The following is a 15,825-nucleotide window of genomic DNA, read 5'->3' on the forward strand; positions in this document are numbered from 1 at the left end:
TTCAGTTTCTTGTGTATAATTCGGAGTTTAGTATGACGTCCATTATTACTGTACTATTATGCATATTTTAGGGGCCAGCTGAAGGACACCTACGGGTGCGGGAATTCTCGCTACATTGAAGACCCATTGGTTGCCTTCGGCTGTTGTTTGCTCTATGGTCGGGTGGTTGTCGCTTTGACATATTCACCATTTCCTTTCTCAATTTTATTCAATGTAGCGAGAAATTCCCGTACCCGGAGGCGTCCTTCAGCTGGCCCCTAAACAAATATATACTAGTCCAGTGATAATGAACGCCATACTAATTTCCAAATTGTACACAAGAAACTAAAATTAAAATAATACAAGACAAACAAAGGCCAGAGGCTCCTGACTTGGGACAGGCGCAAAAATGCGGCGGGGTTAAACATGTTTGTGAGCTCTCAACCCTCCCCCTATACCTCTAACCAATGTAGAAAAGTAAACGCATAACAATACGCACATTAAAATTCAGTTCAAGAGAAGTCCGAGTCTGATGTCAGAAGATGTAACCAAAGAAAATAAACAAAATGACAATAATACATAAATAACAACAGACTACTAGCAGTTAACTGACATGCCAGCTCTAGACTTCAAATAAACTGACTGAAAGATTATGATTTCATCATATGAACATCAGGCACAATCCTTCTCGTTAGGGGTTCAGTATCATACCATCATAACATATATGAGAAGAACATAACACGTGTCATGCCAACAACTGTTTTTAGAATAAATGTGTTTAGTTCCGATGCAAAGACCTTATCAGTGACTCAATATAAACGCCAAAATATGCAATCTTTAATGACTTGACAACAGTATCGTAATTATATCCCTTCTTAATAAGTCTATTCAAAGGTTTTGTAAGTTTCTGAGGTGAATACTGACACCTTTGTGCTTTATAAAGAATATTTCCATAAAAAATTGGATGTGAAATACCTGAACGTATTAGAAGTCTGCATGTTGAGTTATATTTACGAATGATGTCTTTATACCGATGATAAAATTTAGTAAATGTTTTGACTAGTTTGTGATATCGAAAACCCTGGTGTAATAATTTTTCAGTAATACATAAATTTCTCTCGTTAAAATCTAAAACATTGTTACATACACGAGCGAATCGTACAAGTTGAGATATATAAACACCGTAAGATGGCGACAAGGGAACGTCACCATCTAAAAACGGATAATTAACGATAGGAAATGAAAAATCATCCCTTTTATCATAAATTTTAGTATTCAGCTTTCCATTAGTGATATAGATATCAAGATCGAGAAAAGGGCAGTGGTCATTGTTAGTATTAGCTTTATTTAAAGTAAGTTCAATAGGATAAATTTCATTAATATACATACCGAAGTCGTCATTATTGAGAGCCAAAATATCATCCAAATATCTAAAAGTATTATTAAATTTGTTTATCAGATGTTGTTTCAATGGGTCTTTGCTTATTTTTGTCATAAATTGTAACTCATAACAATACAAAAACAGGTCCGCAATAAGTGGTGCACAGTTAGTCCCTATTGGAATTCCGATAATCTGACGATATACGGAATCCCCAAAGCGAACAAAAATGTTATCTAGTAAAAATTCAAGGGCATATATAGTATCAAAGCATGTCCAATTAACATAGTTTTTTTGTTTATTGCTACTAAAAAATGACCTAAAAGAGTTTGAACATATATATTCACATTCTGATTTTTTGAATGCCCATTTCATTAGGTGTGTGAATTTTTTCTTAATGAGAATGTGAGGCAATGTGGTATACAGGGTAGAAAAATCAAAACTTTGAATAGATTCAAAATCACCAATATAAGCATGCAATTTATCAAGTACTTCCAACGAGTTCTTGACACTCCAAAAGTAATTTATTCCACTATTTTCGAAGGCCTTATTTGAACAATTTATTATCAGGTTTTTAATTGTACCAAGTGTGCTGGTAGGAAGAATAGACAATTTAGTAGTTGAACAATGGCTTGAAGACGAAATAAATCTATATTTGTAAGGGGTTTTGTGTAGCTTCGGAAGCCAATACATAGTTGGGACTTTCATTGTATTTGGCTCTGCTTGTAAAGCGGTGGCTAAAAGTTTATGTTTGTTACAGATTTCGTTTTCTGAAAATGGAGTCAGTTGGAATGTTGGTGAATTGGTGATTTCCTTTTTCCGAACCTCAATGTAAAATTTACGTCAAACGATAATAATATTATTAGCAGCTTTATCGGCCGGGACAAAAACAAATTTCTTGGCTAGTTCTTTTAGTTTATGTTTGATACGAGAAATAGGTTTATTGTGGTTATTGTTTATAGTAAAATGTTCTTTAAAATGTTGAATACGTATATCAACTATCTTCATTACTGAATTAAAAAAAGAGTCCAAAGATTTTTTGTCAGCTTTTTCCCGTTTTATCCATTTCATACAGTAAGTATGGAGTGAGTCGTGGATGATATTACGACACTCATTCCAATTAATAATTGACGGGGGACGATATTTAGGTCCTTTACTGAGGAATGATTTTAACTCTCGGTCTTGAACGATGTTAAGATCTCCTGTTATAACATGGGAAATGGGTCCATAAATATATTCGGAATTACTGCATTTACATGAAGTAGGTGTATTTTCACTGATATTAACATCTTTACACAATTGACTATAATTAAACACAAATTTCCGGGTAGATTTCTTGTAAATATAACAAATAAGAGGTAGCTCAGTATTGTCAAAATATCCAGGAATTTGTTCTTTAACAGAATGGTCGTTAAATATACCGGCAATATTTACAAAATCAAAGCATTTATTGACATACTTAATTTTAATAAAATGTTTTTTATGATCTTCAGGGCGATCAATTTTGGGAAATAATTTAGAATAACAATATGCCATAATAATTTGAACAATTTCATACTTAGGACTGCTATGTGAAATTGTGTTGCAATCCTCCAAAATTTTATTTAACTTATTAACCGGTAACAAACAGAGTTTTGTTAACAGATAATGTCTGCCGTTGTTTTTTGAAATAGAAATAAGGTCCGAAATATTGGTATGATTGGCCCGAAATTTTCTTTGATTGCGATTTATTCTACGACCGAGAGAACGTTTTTACGAACAGTTTTAGAAACTATATCCAAAATGTTAACGGAATTGGTTCTCGATATATTACCAATTCCCATGATATTATCATTTAGACCGAGAGGGTAAACTGTCTGTAATTTTTTAATCCAATTTAATTCAATTATTTTCCGTGATCGTACAAACTTTGAATTCGATTCACCAGGCTGCTTATTTACTACTTCTAAAGGTTGAACTGCTAAATTTTAAAAGGATGGTTGTGCTTCTTAAGGTGTTGGTAAATGATACTTTTGAATTTATTGGGTCTTTTAAAACGATACAGATGTTCTTGAGTGCGTTTAGATAAATATCGTCCAGTTTCTCCTACGTACTGAATACCACAACCCGGTTTGTTTCATGTGAGTAAATAAATAATACTGTTTGTTTTTCAAGTTATATCAGTTTCAAAATTTAAAGAAAATGTGCGACCATTAAACGTGGACCTTACCGTATTGTTGGTGGAAAGACGGGGACATGTAAGTCATTTTTTGGCATGACACTTATCGATAGAAGGGTAACCACGATTTGTATTGTTAAAATGTTAGCGATGGTAGTATTTTTAGATAACCGATTTTGAAGATTGAGACGTGTAGATACCCTTTGAACAAGTTTAGTATTTAGTAATTTTCCATTTCTAAGCTTCATAATTGTTTTGTTAGTGAATTATATAATAAAGGAGCAAAGATTGGCGTCCAGAATATGAACCAGCATACAATAATTTAAGTTATATAAAATGGATAAATTTGTTCGGCTAAAAATGTCAAGCGCTATCAGTATTAATTACCCGAAAAAGATAGGGTATATCAGGGTAGGACTGATGGCTGACTAAATAGTAGAATGGGGCTGAATATTAAAATACTACTTTTTGATAAATATTCCTAAAATAATGAACTAGAGCAGTTCTCGCTCGGACACACACTCCATAATCTAGTATATTATAAGAGCATAAACCTGAAGCACGGGGAGGCACTCTACTGCCTCCACACGGCACTAAAGACAAACTCTGAAAAAAATAAAATTGAGAATGGAAATGGGGAATGTGTCAAAGAGACAACAACCCGACCAAATAAAAAACAAAACAACAGCAGAAGGTCACCAACAGGTCTTCAATGTAGCGAGAAATTCCCGTACCCGGAGGCGTCCTTCAGCTGGCCCCTAAACAAATATATACTAGTCCAGTGATAATGAACGCCATACTAATTTCCAAATTGTACACAAGAAACTAAAATTAAAATAATACAAGACTAACAAAGGCCAGAGGCTCCTGACTTGGGACAGGCGCAAAAATGCGGCGGGTTAAACATTACCATGCATATTATACATTAATATCTTAAGTAATAGCTGATGCAATGACAATAATTTGATTCTATACTAAAGTTTGATATAATCATATAAATATTGTATTCAATATTCAACCTTATAGATCGGTGACTCAATATATGACGTAATTGAGGTTTGAGTTATCAAAGGTTGCGAGTTACATCATGTGTAATACAACTCACTATATTTTCTACCTCGTTTGTGTTAATATTGAACAGTTTTATGCCACTTAGGACATTACGTTTTTTCGGTATGTGCGTCCGTCCGGCTGTCCGTTCCAGTTCAGGTTAAAGTTTCCGGTCAAGGTAGTTTTGGATAAAGTTGAAATCCAATTAATATGACACTTAGTGCAAATATTCCCTATGCTATATCATTTCTAATTAAAAATGTCAAATAAGAGTTTTTATCTCAATTTCAAGGTCCACTGAACATACAAACCGATAGTGGACAATGATGATGTGTTGAACAACGGAATTACAGAAATTATGAACTTCAATCAAAAGCAAATGCCATATTATATATACAAACAGACTGTAGATAACAACAGACATATTCCTGATTTGGTACAGGATATTGATTTGGGTTGAACTTATTGTTATCTCTTGCAAAGCGCCCCACTACAATGGCTAGTAAAAAAGGCGCTAAAATGGCAATACTACGTGACAGGAATGCAGAACAAACAAACGAAATAACACTCAGGACAGAGAAATGAAGGACCCCGGGAAAATATTTTCAGGCGCCAACCATCCCCCTAAAACATGGGATAGTATAGTAGCACTACAACATCAAAATCAAATATATAAACATCAATTGAATAGGGCTCAACTTATCTGATTGATATATGTTTATAAGGATAGGAAGGTTATAGCAATTGTTTGACAATAAAATGTATTAGATTAAAGTATTGGTTAACGATAGCCTTTTAGATTTATGCTAAATGAGAGTGTTCGAAAAAGGTTAAAAGTGTACTGAAAGCTTAATTGTAATGATCTGTTTAAAAAAAAACATTTTACATCTTGGTTTTTCTCTTTTGCACTTCAATAAAGAGTTGATCAACCTCTTAAGTGTGATTGGTTTATGCGGAAAATTCTGTTATCGTCTTTTTTTCATAACTTTGAACATACTTTTGCATAGATACATTTAAACCCTACCCTTGTTTCTAGAACAGATGTGTTTCCTGGAATTCAATTTTAACCAAGGTGTCTGCTTTGGTAAAAGAACATGTTGCATCATAAATAAGGCCAAAGTTTTTTCTGAAGCATTAAAGCATTAAGTTCGATGAAAATGCACAAAATCATCGGGTTGACAAAACATTAGTCTAAATGTGCTGTCTTTAAATTATATCATGCACTCTTGTAATAAACTGATGGGTTTAATTTACCATTATAACTATTGTTTCAGACTCTTCTAAGGACAAACAAATTTTTTTTTTGTTTATTATGATGAAATTAAAATTCAAACCACAGCTGAACCTGGTATTTTGGATTTCAGTCCTAGATGTCATAGTTGACTAAACAATGAGTTTAATAGTTCCATTGTAGCATTGTGTGCACATACTTATGAAAATGATATTTTTTTTTGAAATTCTTGTCTTCAGTAGAGTACATATGTTTAATGAGTGTACGTATTTATGATTTTAGGATTGCAGTTACTGTAATTGTACAGAATATTTAACCAACAAATATAGAAACAAAACATTGCCAGTTTTAACAACTACAACAACAACAGAACAACCAGTGCTAAATACAACAACACAAGAGTATGAAATAGTGAACAATCCTGATGGAAGTATTGTAGAGACTCCAATAGACACTAGTACACCTATCACACAGACAGCTTGTGGTATACAGATCTTTTCTGGTAACTTTTTACAAATCATAATGTTTTATTTGATGACTGCTGTGTAGATAAACTCCACTGACATTAAATTATATATGCTACTACAGGCATTTTTTTTCATTTTAATAATTTGCTTAATGGGTATATGTCATTCGGAAGGCAACCAATAATTCTAAATAATAATGAGCATAAATCAAATAGTTATCAAAGGTACCAGGATTATAAAACTTGAAGATGTATACTGTAGAAGAAGTTAGGACTTTTTTTCTGAATCCCATGTCCAAAAAATACATAAGACGTTTCAAAATCTCCTTGAAAAAAACTTGAAAGAATTCCCTAAAATCATTTTGTACAGCAAGTAGTAGTTGTAGCTTACAGGTTTTCCCCATATGTGTAAAACAAAAACCATAGAGACAACACAATGCCTGCTTTCATATGAAAGCAGGACATGCACACATCTTCCTTGGCAGACTCCAACTTTTTTTAATGCTTTGCGAAATATTTTGTTTCATAAAAATTGCAACATTTGTTAGCTTTAAATTGACTACAATTTATTAATTAAGTCTTGACTAATGTTGAAATTTAAACAAGATATCAGGTTTTACCCACCATAATAGGAATTACAGTAAAAAAATAAACTGGAATGGAACCCGGCGATAATAAAGCAATGCAGCCTATGCAAAGTTTGTATTACAATATTTATATAAACCCACTTCGTATTAAAAACTGATTTATTAACAAGGTTCTTACATGTTATAAGTAAATCCACAATTGTTCTTACATGTTAAAAGTAAATCCACAATTGTTCTTACATGTTATAAGTAAATCCACAATTATGGTCTTGGCAGTTTGAGAAACAGAATAAAATAAACAATGCAAAAGGAATTGTTTTCCCTAGAAAATCACATGACAAGGCTAACAGTGTAATTTTTTTCTGAATAAAATCCCAATAATGATTAAAGGCTGAATGTAGTTTCTTCGTCCTTCTATATTTTATACCATGCTCATTTGTTGCTCTAGGTGAAGACCCAATGATAATTACCTGGTGCCAGTCTTACAACAATACATTTAATCCAATGAAGACAAAGATGAGTTTAGAGTTTGATCCTTCTGAACATTTCCACGATTTGAAGATAGAAATAAGACCTGAAAGGGATGATGCTGTTGATGTAAGGAAAATATTTTTTATCTAAGTAAATCGATTTTGTTAGAATTTTTTTTCCCTGAATTTTTTACTAAAGAAAGATCAGTTCTCTTGCATCTCATTATCACATTCATCAACAACCATGTTCATTTGAAAGAATATTTTGATTCGGTTGTGAAATTTACACAGATCAGCATATCAACCTTAAAGCTCCGAATGTCCAACAATTGATAAATATAATGTCATATAATGTATAACACATTGTCTAATAGTATTACTGAAGTTTTTATTTCATAACAATTTAGACCATCTTGTCCTTATTGTTTACAGATCTCATGGTGTTTATTTGTGTTTGTTGATGGAGATGAACTAACAATGATGTGTGGTATTCCATATCTCAGTAACAAGGCAAAATTAGTATTTCATGTTTGGAATCGTGACAACACAGTTCCAGAAAATGCAGACATGTTTAATAGATTTTCAACCAAAGCTTTTTTCAAAGATCTGATAATGCCAGCACCACAAGGTTCTCTTTGTCGCTATGGTGACCCATTTAGAGGTGGAAAAAATCCGGTTATAAAATTTGAAGCCGGTATAGGAAGTGAAAAACTGTTAACTGATGTATCACCATTTATTGAAATACTTGCACCTTGTTTACCATGTCAAGGAATGTGTTCTAAATATATGTGTAATTTAGCCTGCAACCTTAATGATAGAACAAATTATGTATTTACCTTACAAGATACAAACCTTGCACCAGTAAAGACACATGTTAATGAAACAGGTCATCTGGAAAATAAAACACTGGCTTACTATTTAACAGGTATTAAAATAATTCATACAAAATATGTATACCCTTAATAAAGTCCGTCTTCAATGTGCAAATAGTAATTTCCTATAAAGAACTATTAAATACCTTTTTATATATGCTTTGTGGAATGTTCGAAAATGAGAACTATATTGAGTTAACTTGTAGACTTAATGTTGATTTAATTTGCCATGACTAAATCTAACAAATTCTGTGCAAGGTTTTCAAAAGCATTTACGAAGTGATTTGATTGGTTGAAACATAATAAACCGTTTTATTTCAAATAACAGTATATATGATGATACATTCAGTTAATCAATGAAAATACTCATAGTTCTTTAAATTCAGATTTGGTAATCAGTTGAGAACTTGGGTTAATAAATTAATTAAACTTGTTAGAGACATTTTTTAGTAAACTCTTATGAACTAAAAATATTAAATACATATGTACTAAGGCAACAAAATAATTGACCTACGTATACGTATTTCCTACTAAGTTTAAATAAAAATACGAATGAAATTCTACGTTGAGGTGTCAATTCAAGATTTTGATTTAATTTAGTTATGAAAAAGGGCAAATAAAAGCAACAGTAGTATACCGCTGTTCGAAATTAATAAATCGATTGAGAAAAAATCAAATCTGGGTAACAAACAAAAACTGAGGGAAACACATCAAATATAAGAGAACTACGACACAACAGAAACACAACATTAAAATGTAAACACACACAGAAACTAACTATAATATAACAATGGCCATTTTCCTGACTTGGTTCAGGACATTTTAAGAAAACAATGGTGGGTTGAACAAAAGTTTACTCCATCATTCACATTATAAATAGCTTGTATACTTTATTTGCACCCTTTTATTGTTTATAGTGAAAGCTGTACTTGGATCAGGCCTAGAAACTACTAGCTCATCCAGCGCTTTTTATGTTGATGACACACCACCTGTTTTTGACACTGATATAATGAGTTCTCAGATATATATAGATGTTACTCAAGGGGAATTCACACCAGTAAATTATCAGGCATCTACAGACACAATAAAAGCATTTTGGAGATGTTATGATGATGAAAGCCAAGTTGCGGTAAGCAGGTTTCTGATTTCTACTGTTTTAACAAAATGAATAAACTCATAGATAACAGGTTTAAAATTTAAATGATCTTTAAAACAACAAAAGCAATAAGTATTGCAGTGTGGTTAAGTGTGTCTTTCACAAATATTATAGTACATATATGGACTATCTTTTTACAAATATCAATATCTTCTAAAAAGGTAGCTATATAGGCATGACCGTGCATCCACCTTGGACGTAGTTCATTTTGTACGTGAAAGATCAAACGTGTGGTTTAATTCAATTCTAGGGATTGATCCAATTCACCCCTTTGTCGTTTAAAATTGACATTAATTTGTATGTACATCTTATATAGGATATTCAATGGGCTATTGGTAATACAGTTGGAGCCGAAGACTTACAGGAATTTCAGTCCGTTGGAAGAGAAATGGTGGCAGAAAATAAAACCTTTGATGGAATGTTACATCACAATACTACATATTATGTTTCTGTGAGATGTATCAATGGTGGTGGGGCAATCACACAGTGGAATGAAACAAAAGGTATTTTCATGTTACCTGAAAAGTATGTTTATAAGCCTTAAAGTTTTTGAAAAAATTGTGTATTGTATACAAAAATACAAATAAATGAGTACAGGTTATTTTACAGACTTTATAATAAAAAAGCATTTATGCTTACAATAATTGATTTAAGTTTTGATAGTTAAGTTAGCATATTTCATTTATTACATTGTAGAAGTACAAAAATGTGTCACACATTGTATCATTTATTTAAAAGTTTTTACTTATAAAATTATGAATTGCAATATACATCTTTTTTTTCTCAGGAGTAATAGTATTGATAGTGCCACCAGAAACAGATGATTTGAACAATACGTTGCCTGGAACGGAAGAATTTCCAAATGAAGTTTTTCCTAAAGATGCAAGGGAATCAACAGATCCAACATCTATAGGGATGACATTTACTGCTAGTGAGGATGAATCTGTTTTTAAATATGGTAAGTGTGGGATGTCAATTAATTTTTCAACTACTTTTGCGATGGGATGACTGAATCTGCCAAGCTTTGGACTATCTATTATAACTAAGTTATATATGTACAGGAACATACAGATTTTGAATTATGGAATTTTTATATTTTTTGTTTCTAGACACAAGTTTCAATCCTCAAGCAGCATTACATGTATTATTAGTAGAAAAACCAAAAAGAAATGCAGCATAAAACAATGGAGTAACAAACCTGTACATAAAACATCTCACCATATATCTTTTTTTAAATGGAAAAAACTTGTTTCCCTTTTTTAGAATAAATCATAAAATACTGAATTTGTTTAAATAAAATTATATTTTCCGTTGTGGTTGGGTTTGCTGTTTTAACCTTTTTTGTCTTCCATCGTTCAGAATGTTTGTCTGTCTCATCTAAGCTTCATGTCAGTATGTTTTACCTTGTGACATAGTTTCAGGTTCATATTTCATAAAAATCCTCTTTGGAAATAGTCATGTATTCTGATGAACATACATAGCCGTGTATATAAAATAATCGATGCATTTTACTAGAAAGCCACCAATAACAATTTCGGAACTTTGAATTGTGCTTTTAAATAATTTTTTCCTTGACTTCATGTTACCGAAAATTCTTAAATTGGGATATCATAAGTGAGCTTTTCACGTCTCTACTTGGTGTTTTTGATTGTTTATTCCGTTGTATATTATTTTTACTACAGGCATCACTTAATTAAATACTACAAAAAAACAGAACAATGTTTTAAATAGTATAAAAACAATACAATATTGAATAAATAAAGCTAAAAATTGACCTATTTGTAACGTCTTTATGATTTTAGATATGTGTATCGGAAGTGCTGAAAACATAGATGACATACTACCTTGCCAGTGGGTTGGAATTAATGCATCAGGTTCAGCAATGATAAAGGATGGCTATCTTTACATAAATGGATTTAAAGCTAGACCATTATCAGTTATGCAGATTCAGAATAATAGCATCAATTCAAGTGTTGATATGAGTGAAACATTTCACATGGAACCTGGTAGAACTTTGTTTATGACAATGCGAGTATGCAATGAAGCTATGTTATGTTCAAACAAATCTCTTGGTTCCGTTACTATCACAAACAACAAGACTAAACTACAAACGTCAGAACATGGGGAAAGTATTCGTGTTGATTATGACGGGTTTTCTTCCAGAAGAAAGAAGAGAGACATTCCAAAGTTATCTGTGACAACTCCTGATGGTATATGCAATTAACTTACTATTAATGTCATCTGTTGTTGTTGTTTTAATTTTTTGACAGTTTACGTAAAACTTTCCTACTGTTATCCCCATGTCTACTATATATATATAAAAAAAATCTCTACCTTTCTGTTAACATACTATTGTAAATAAAACAGATGAACTATATTGCCTTATTGCCTTATTGGCACATTGAAATTATATGTAGTAACATAAGTATCCGATAATTACCTAAATATATTTTGAGTCAGTTCTGGTATCAGAAATTTCAAATTTGATAAATATCCTAGAAGACTTTGATAAGGAATACTAGTATGCAATCATGTATATAAGGAATAACAAGAAAAAATCAACTATATGATATATAATCTAAGGATTTCAAAAGATTGTAATCATTTTACTGAATATTTCAGCATTAATATTCAAATTGAAGTCTGTTTTCCATCCAATGATTACTTGCATTTCAAGTTATATAGCATCTCAGAAGTCATCACCTTATATGTCATATCAATTTAAACAGAAAATCATTAATGCTTAGTATAAAATTAAGTATTGGAACGGGGAGAATGTCAAAGAGAAAATAACCTGAACAAATGGCAGGATAAAGCTAAAGGCCAACAAAGAGTCTTAAACATAGTGAGAAAATCCTGAACCCGGAGACAGACTTCAGCTGCCTCCTAAAAAAATGTGTATTAGTTCAGTATGAATATCTAATGAAAATCAAATCTAAATTGATTGTAAGAATGTTTCTGTTTTAACCTACTCTTTTATACTGATGATTTGATTGTGGCTCTCCAATAATAGTTTAGATATATTCTTATCTGATTAAACTAATTGCAATGGGGTTAAATTTAAGATGAATTGATAGAGAGGAACACTAAAACTAACATTATAAAATATTTTTAAAACAAACCTTTACTTTATGTTATATCTTATAATAGCTAATTCATATATACTACGATAGAAATTTGTCTCATTGGCACCCATACCACATCTTCCTATATCTAAGTACTTGGTTCCAGTAAGTTTGAAGATCAGAATATAATGTAAATGTCATGAATAACTAAACTGTTCTCCTCATAGATTCATAATATGTAACAAGGCAATTATTAGCAGCAGAAATCATGTGTAATAGCCATAGCTACTCTTTATACTTTTACAAACTATCCTTTTGATAGGATTAATGCCAGGACAAAGTATCATGCTGCAGCCTTTAGACGTTGAGGAATTAACAACAGACTACAGAGCTGATGTAGCACTTAATTTCCAGCCATATATCGTAAATCCTACTGAAACTGCAGATATGGTAGAGAGATTATTGTTTAAAAGGTTTGTTTATGACGTAAAATAAGTGAACAGGTTGACTATTATGTTGTAATATACAGAAATATTTTCTTGGTAAAGAAAAATCAGTATTGGGTTTTGAATTAAGGGGTAAACTAAAGTCTTTGTTTGTGTCGCTAAAATATAATTGTAAAATTGTTTCAATCCTTTCAGAATGATTTTAATTTTATTAATTATTGAATTTGAAGATATAATAGTAGTCTGGTTTTATTATTGATGTCATAATTGACATATTTGAAATCAAATTAAATATGCATATTTATTGTGATTTGATGAATGAGATATTTAACTCAAACAAGGAACTTGCAAGTGGAAGTGAAAAGTCCACAGTTGTTGCTCAAATATACATGCCCTAGATGTAAAAAAAAAAGAGTCTCAATTTTTTTCAATGGTTTTTTTCAAATTATGAGAACATGAATGTCTATTGGAAATAGTGAAGGACAAAACAAAGAATAACTTAACTGATTCTGACGAACTAACGTCATGTGTAAATCTTAATAGAGTATTTGATAACTTGGTCCTCAATGCTCTTCAACTTTTTTCTTGTTTGGCTTTACAACTATTGTGATCTGAGCGTCACTGATGAGTCTTATGTAGACGAAACGCGCGTTTGGAGTATTGAATTATAATCCTGGTACCTTTGATAACTATTAAAACTTAATACATATTAGGGGCCAAAAAGGGATTTACATTCTTCTTTCATTCATTCAATTCAGATGTGTATGTATATGTATATATACCATATGTTCTGCCGTTAATAAAACATATACAATATTTTAATGATTTCTTAAATATTGTTGTAGGATGAGATCTATTTTATATTCTTTCTCGATAACACCTGTTGGGCACCTGCCTATGCCAGGACCTTTGAATATAACTATTGAAGGCAAACAGGAAGAAGATGAAGTTTCAAGAATTTCTCTTATTTATTGGAACCCAAGTAAGTATCTTTATATATAATCCGTGAAGATACATATAGCCTTTTAATATAATATGTACTTTTCTCTCTTTTTACTTTTTTTTCATATTCATTGTTTACATTTTCTTATTGTACTCATAGAAAGGAGATATTCGGTTGGCAAAGCGAGCAGTTATGTTATATTCTTACATGGGTTTATTTTCCTCAAATTGTGTTTGTTGATTGCAAATCTTTGTTGTCGGAGTATTTCCATTCAATGAAAATTCAATGAAAACGGGTAAATTTTAATTGATTTTTTGAATAGGAAAAGGCCTATTCATCCACAATGAGATTCTTCAACATGTTTGTAAAGGCATTTTGTATCTGACTTAAATATTTAGTTTGTTAACTCCTTTGCTCAAATTAAATAAAATCTGGACAATTTGTCAAATCTCGCAAAATTCTAGTAGGGATATAAAATTTTGACAGAGTTTTATTAACTTTCTCACATGTCTTGTCATCAACTTAATAAAAAAAATTATCTTGTCATGAGTTATTGAAGTTAATACTTAGGACCAAAACACTCACCAAACTAACTCCTTCACCACACATTAATTATATTTTCTATTTTCAAATTTCTACAGATAAATCCTTGATATTATGGTTATAAGGCCCTTGAGAGAAGGGTCATTCATTCAGGTGTCTATATAAAAAAGAAGATGTGGTATGATTGCCAATGAGACAACTATCCAAAAGACCAAAATGACACAGACATTAACAACTATAGGTCACCGTAAGGCCTTCAACAATGAGCAAAGCCCATACCGCATAGTAGGCTGTAATAGGCACCGATAAGACAATGTAAAACAATTCAAACGAGAAAACTAACGGCCTTATTTATGTTAAAAAATGAACGAAAAACAAATATGTAACATATAAACAAACGACAACCACTGAATTACAGGCTCCTGACTTGGGACAGGCACATACATAAATAATGTGGCGGGGTTAAACATGTTAGCGGGATCCCAACTTTGATTTTCAACTGCAAAATAGAGCGATGTCAGCTGGGGTCATCAATTTATACATGTTTAGTTTTTTGTCCATCCTTTAACCGTTTGTTGTTAATGAGATGACATGTTCTTCTTTTGGGAAAGACAGCCCAAATTGAATCAAAATTTGCGGAAATGACATGGGTGTTTTGATAAGGAAAGTTTTAAAAATCGTCTCAAAAAATTACAAAACAAAAAGGCTAAGAAACTACTTGAAACCCATGTTTACATTGTCAAAATGTTGATTCCCCAAAAACAAATGATTAGATGCATTGAAACTTACTTTTATATGCTATGTATATAACGTTTTTTAGCAAACACACCAACAAAAAAGTCCACTTTGATATGCACTGTTGCAAAAAATTCAACAGCATAGCAATTTTGATTGTTACATCGATCTTGCGCAACCCTTGTTCTATTGAAATTCGAACATGCATTTGTCTACGAAGTTAAAGAAGGATATCATATTAAAATACAGAATTATTAGATCCTTTAGTTAATACTTACTATATTTGATTACATTAGTTGGACAGCAGTGGATGCTTTCATATAGGACATGTGATGGCTCTGAAGGAATAACAAAAAATGCAGAAGGAACTCAGACCTTTTTTGTAAGTATTTGGTTGTAGTTTCTTATACAGTGACTTGATTATAAATGTTTCCCTCCACCTATTGCAGTTCATTAGAATATGAAATTGGTTTTATAAAATCACACTGTTCCAATGTTTAAGAAACTGATCAAAACAAACACAATCAAATGTTTAAAGTGCAAGCTTATAAAATAAAGCACTTTTACCTTCCAGTAATATTTAAATTACACTTCATCGCTATTATAAACGTGTTGCCAAACTTTTTTTATTTATTGTTATTGTAAGGTGTCATTTTAAAGGTGAAAGATAGCAATTCTTGCAATAATATCAACATGTCTACAAACTAAATGTTTATACTGTTTTTCTTGTCAAAAGTCTTCTATTT

The 15,825-nt window shown here is 31.5% G+C and overlaps 1 protein-coding gene across 1 annotated transcript in view; it reads left to right on the forward strand.

The window, feature by feature from the left end:
- Window positions 1-15,825, forward strand: part of LOC139483070 (uncharacterized) — a 64,316-nt gene that overhangs the window by 34,731 nt on the left and 13,760 nt on the right. The window contains exons 26-35 of the mRNA XM_071267098.1: window positions 6,079-6,298; window positions 7,298-7,446; window positions 7,752-8,244; window positions 9,109-9,320; window positions 9,664-9,850; window positions 10,135-10,305; window positions 11,150-11,557; window positions 12,735-12,885; window positions 13,704-13,840; window positions 15,376-15,461. Coding sequence (XP_071123199.1) covers window positions 6,079-6,298; window positions 7,298-7,446; window positions 7,752-8,244; window positions 9,109-9,320; window positions 9,664-9,850; window positions 10,135-10,305; window positions 11,150-11,557; window positions 12,735-12,885; window positions 13,704-13,840; window positions 15,376-15,461 — 2,214 coding nt within the window. The remainder of the gene's footprint in view (window positions 1-6,078; window positions 6,299-7,297; window positions 7,447-7,751; window positions 8,245-9,108; window positions 9,321-9,663; window positions 9,851-10,134; window positions 10,306-11,149; window positions 11,558-12,734; window positions 12,886-13,703; window positions 13,841-15,375; window positions 15,462-15,825) is intronic.

The sequence above is a fragment of the Mytilus edulis genome, chromosome 7 (assembly GCF_963676685.1).
Source record: "Mytilus edulis chromosome 7, xbMytEdul2.2, whole genome shotgun sequence".
Classification (NCBI taxonomy): Eukaryota; Metazoa; Mollusca; class Bivalvia; order Mytilida; family Mytilidae; genus Mytilus; species Mytilus edulis.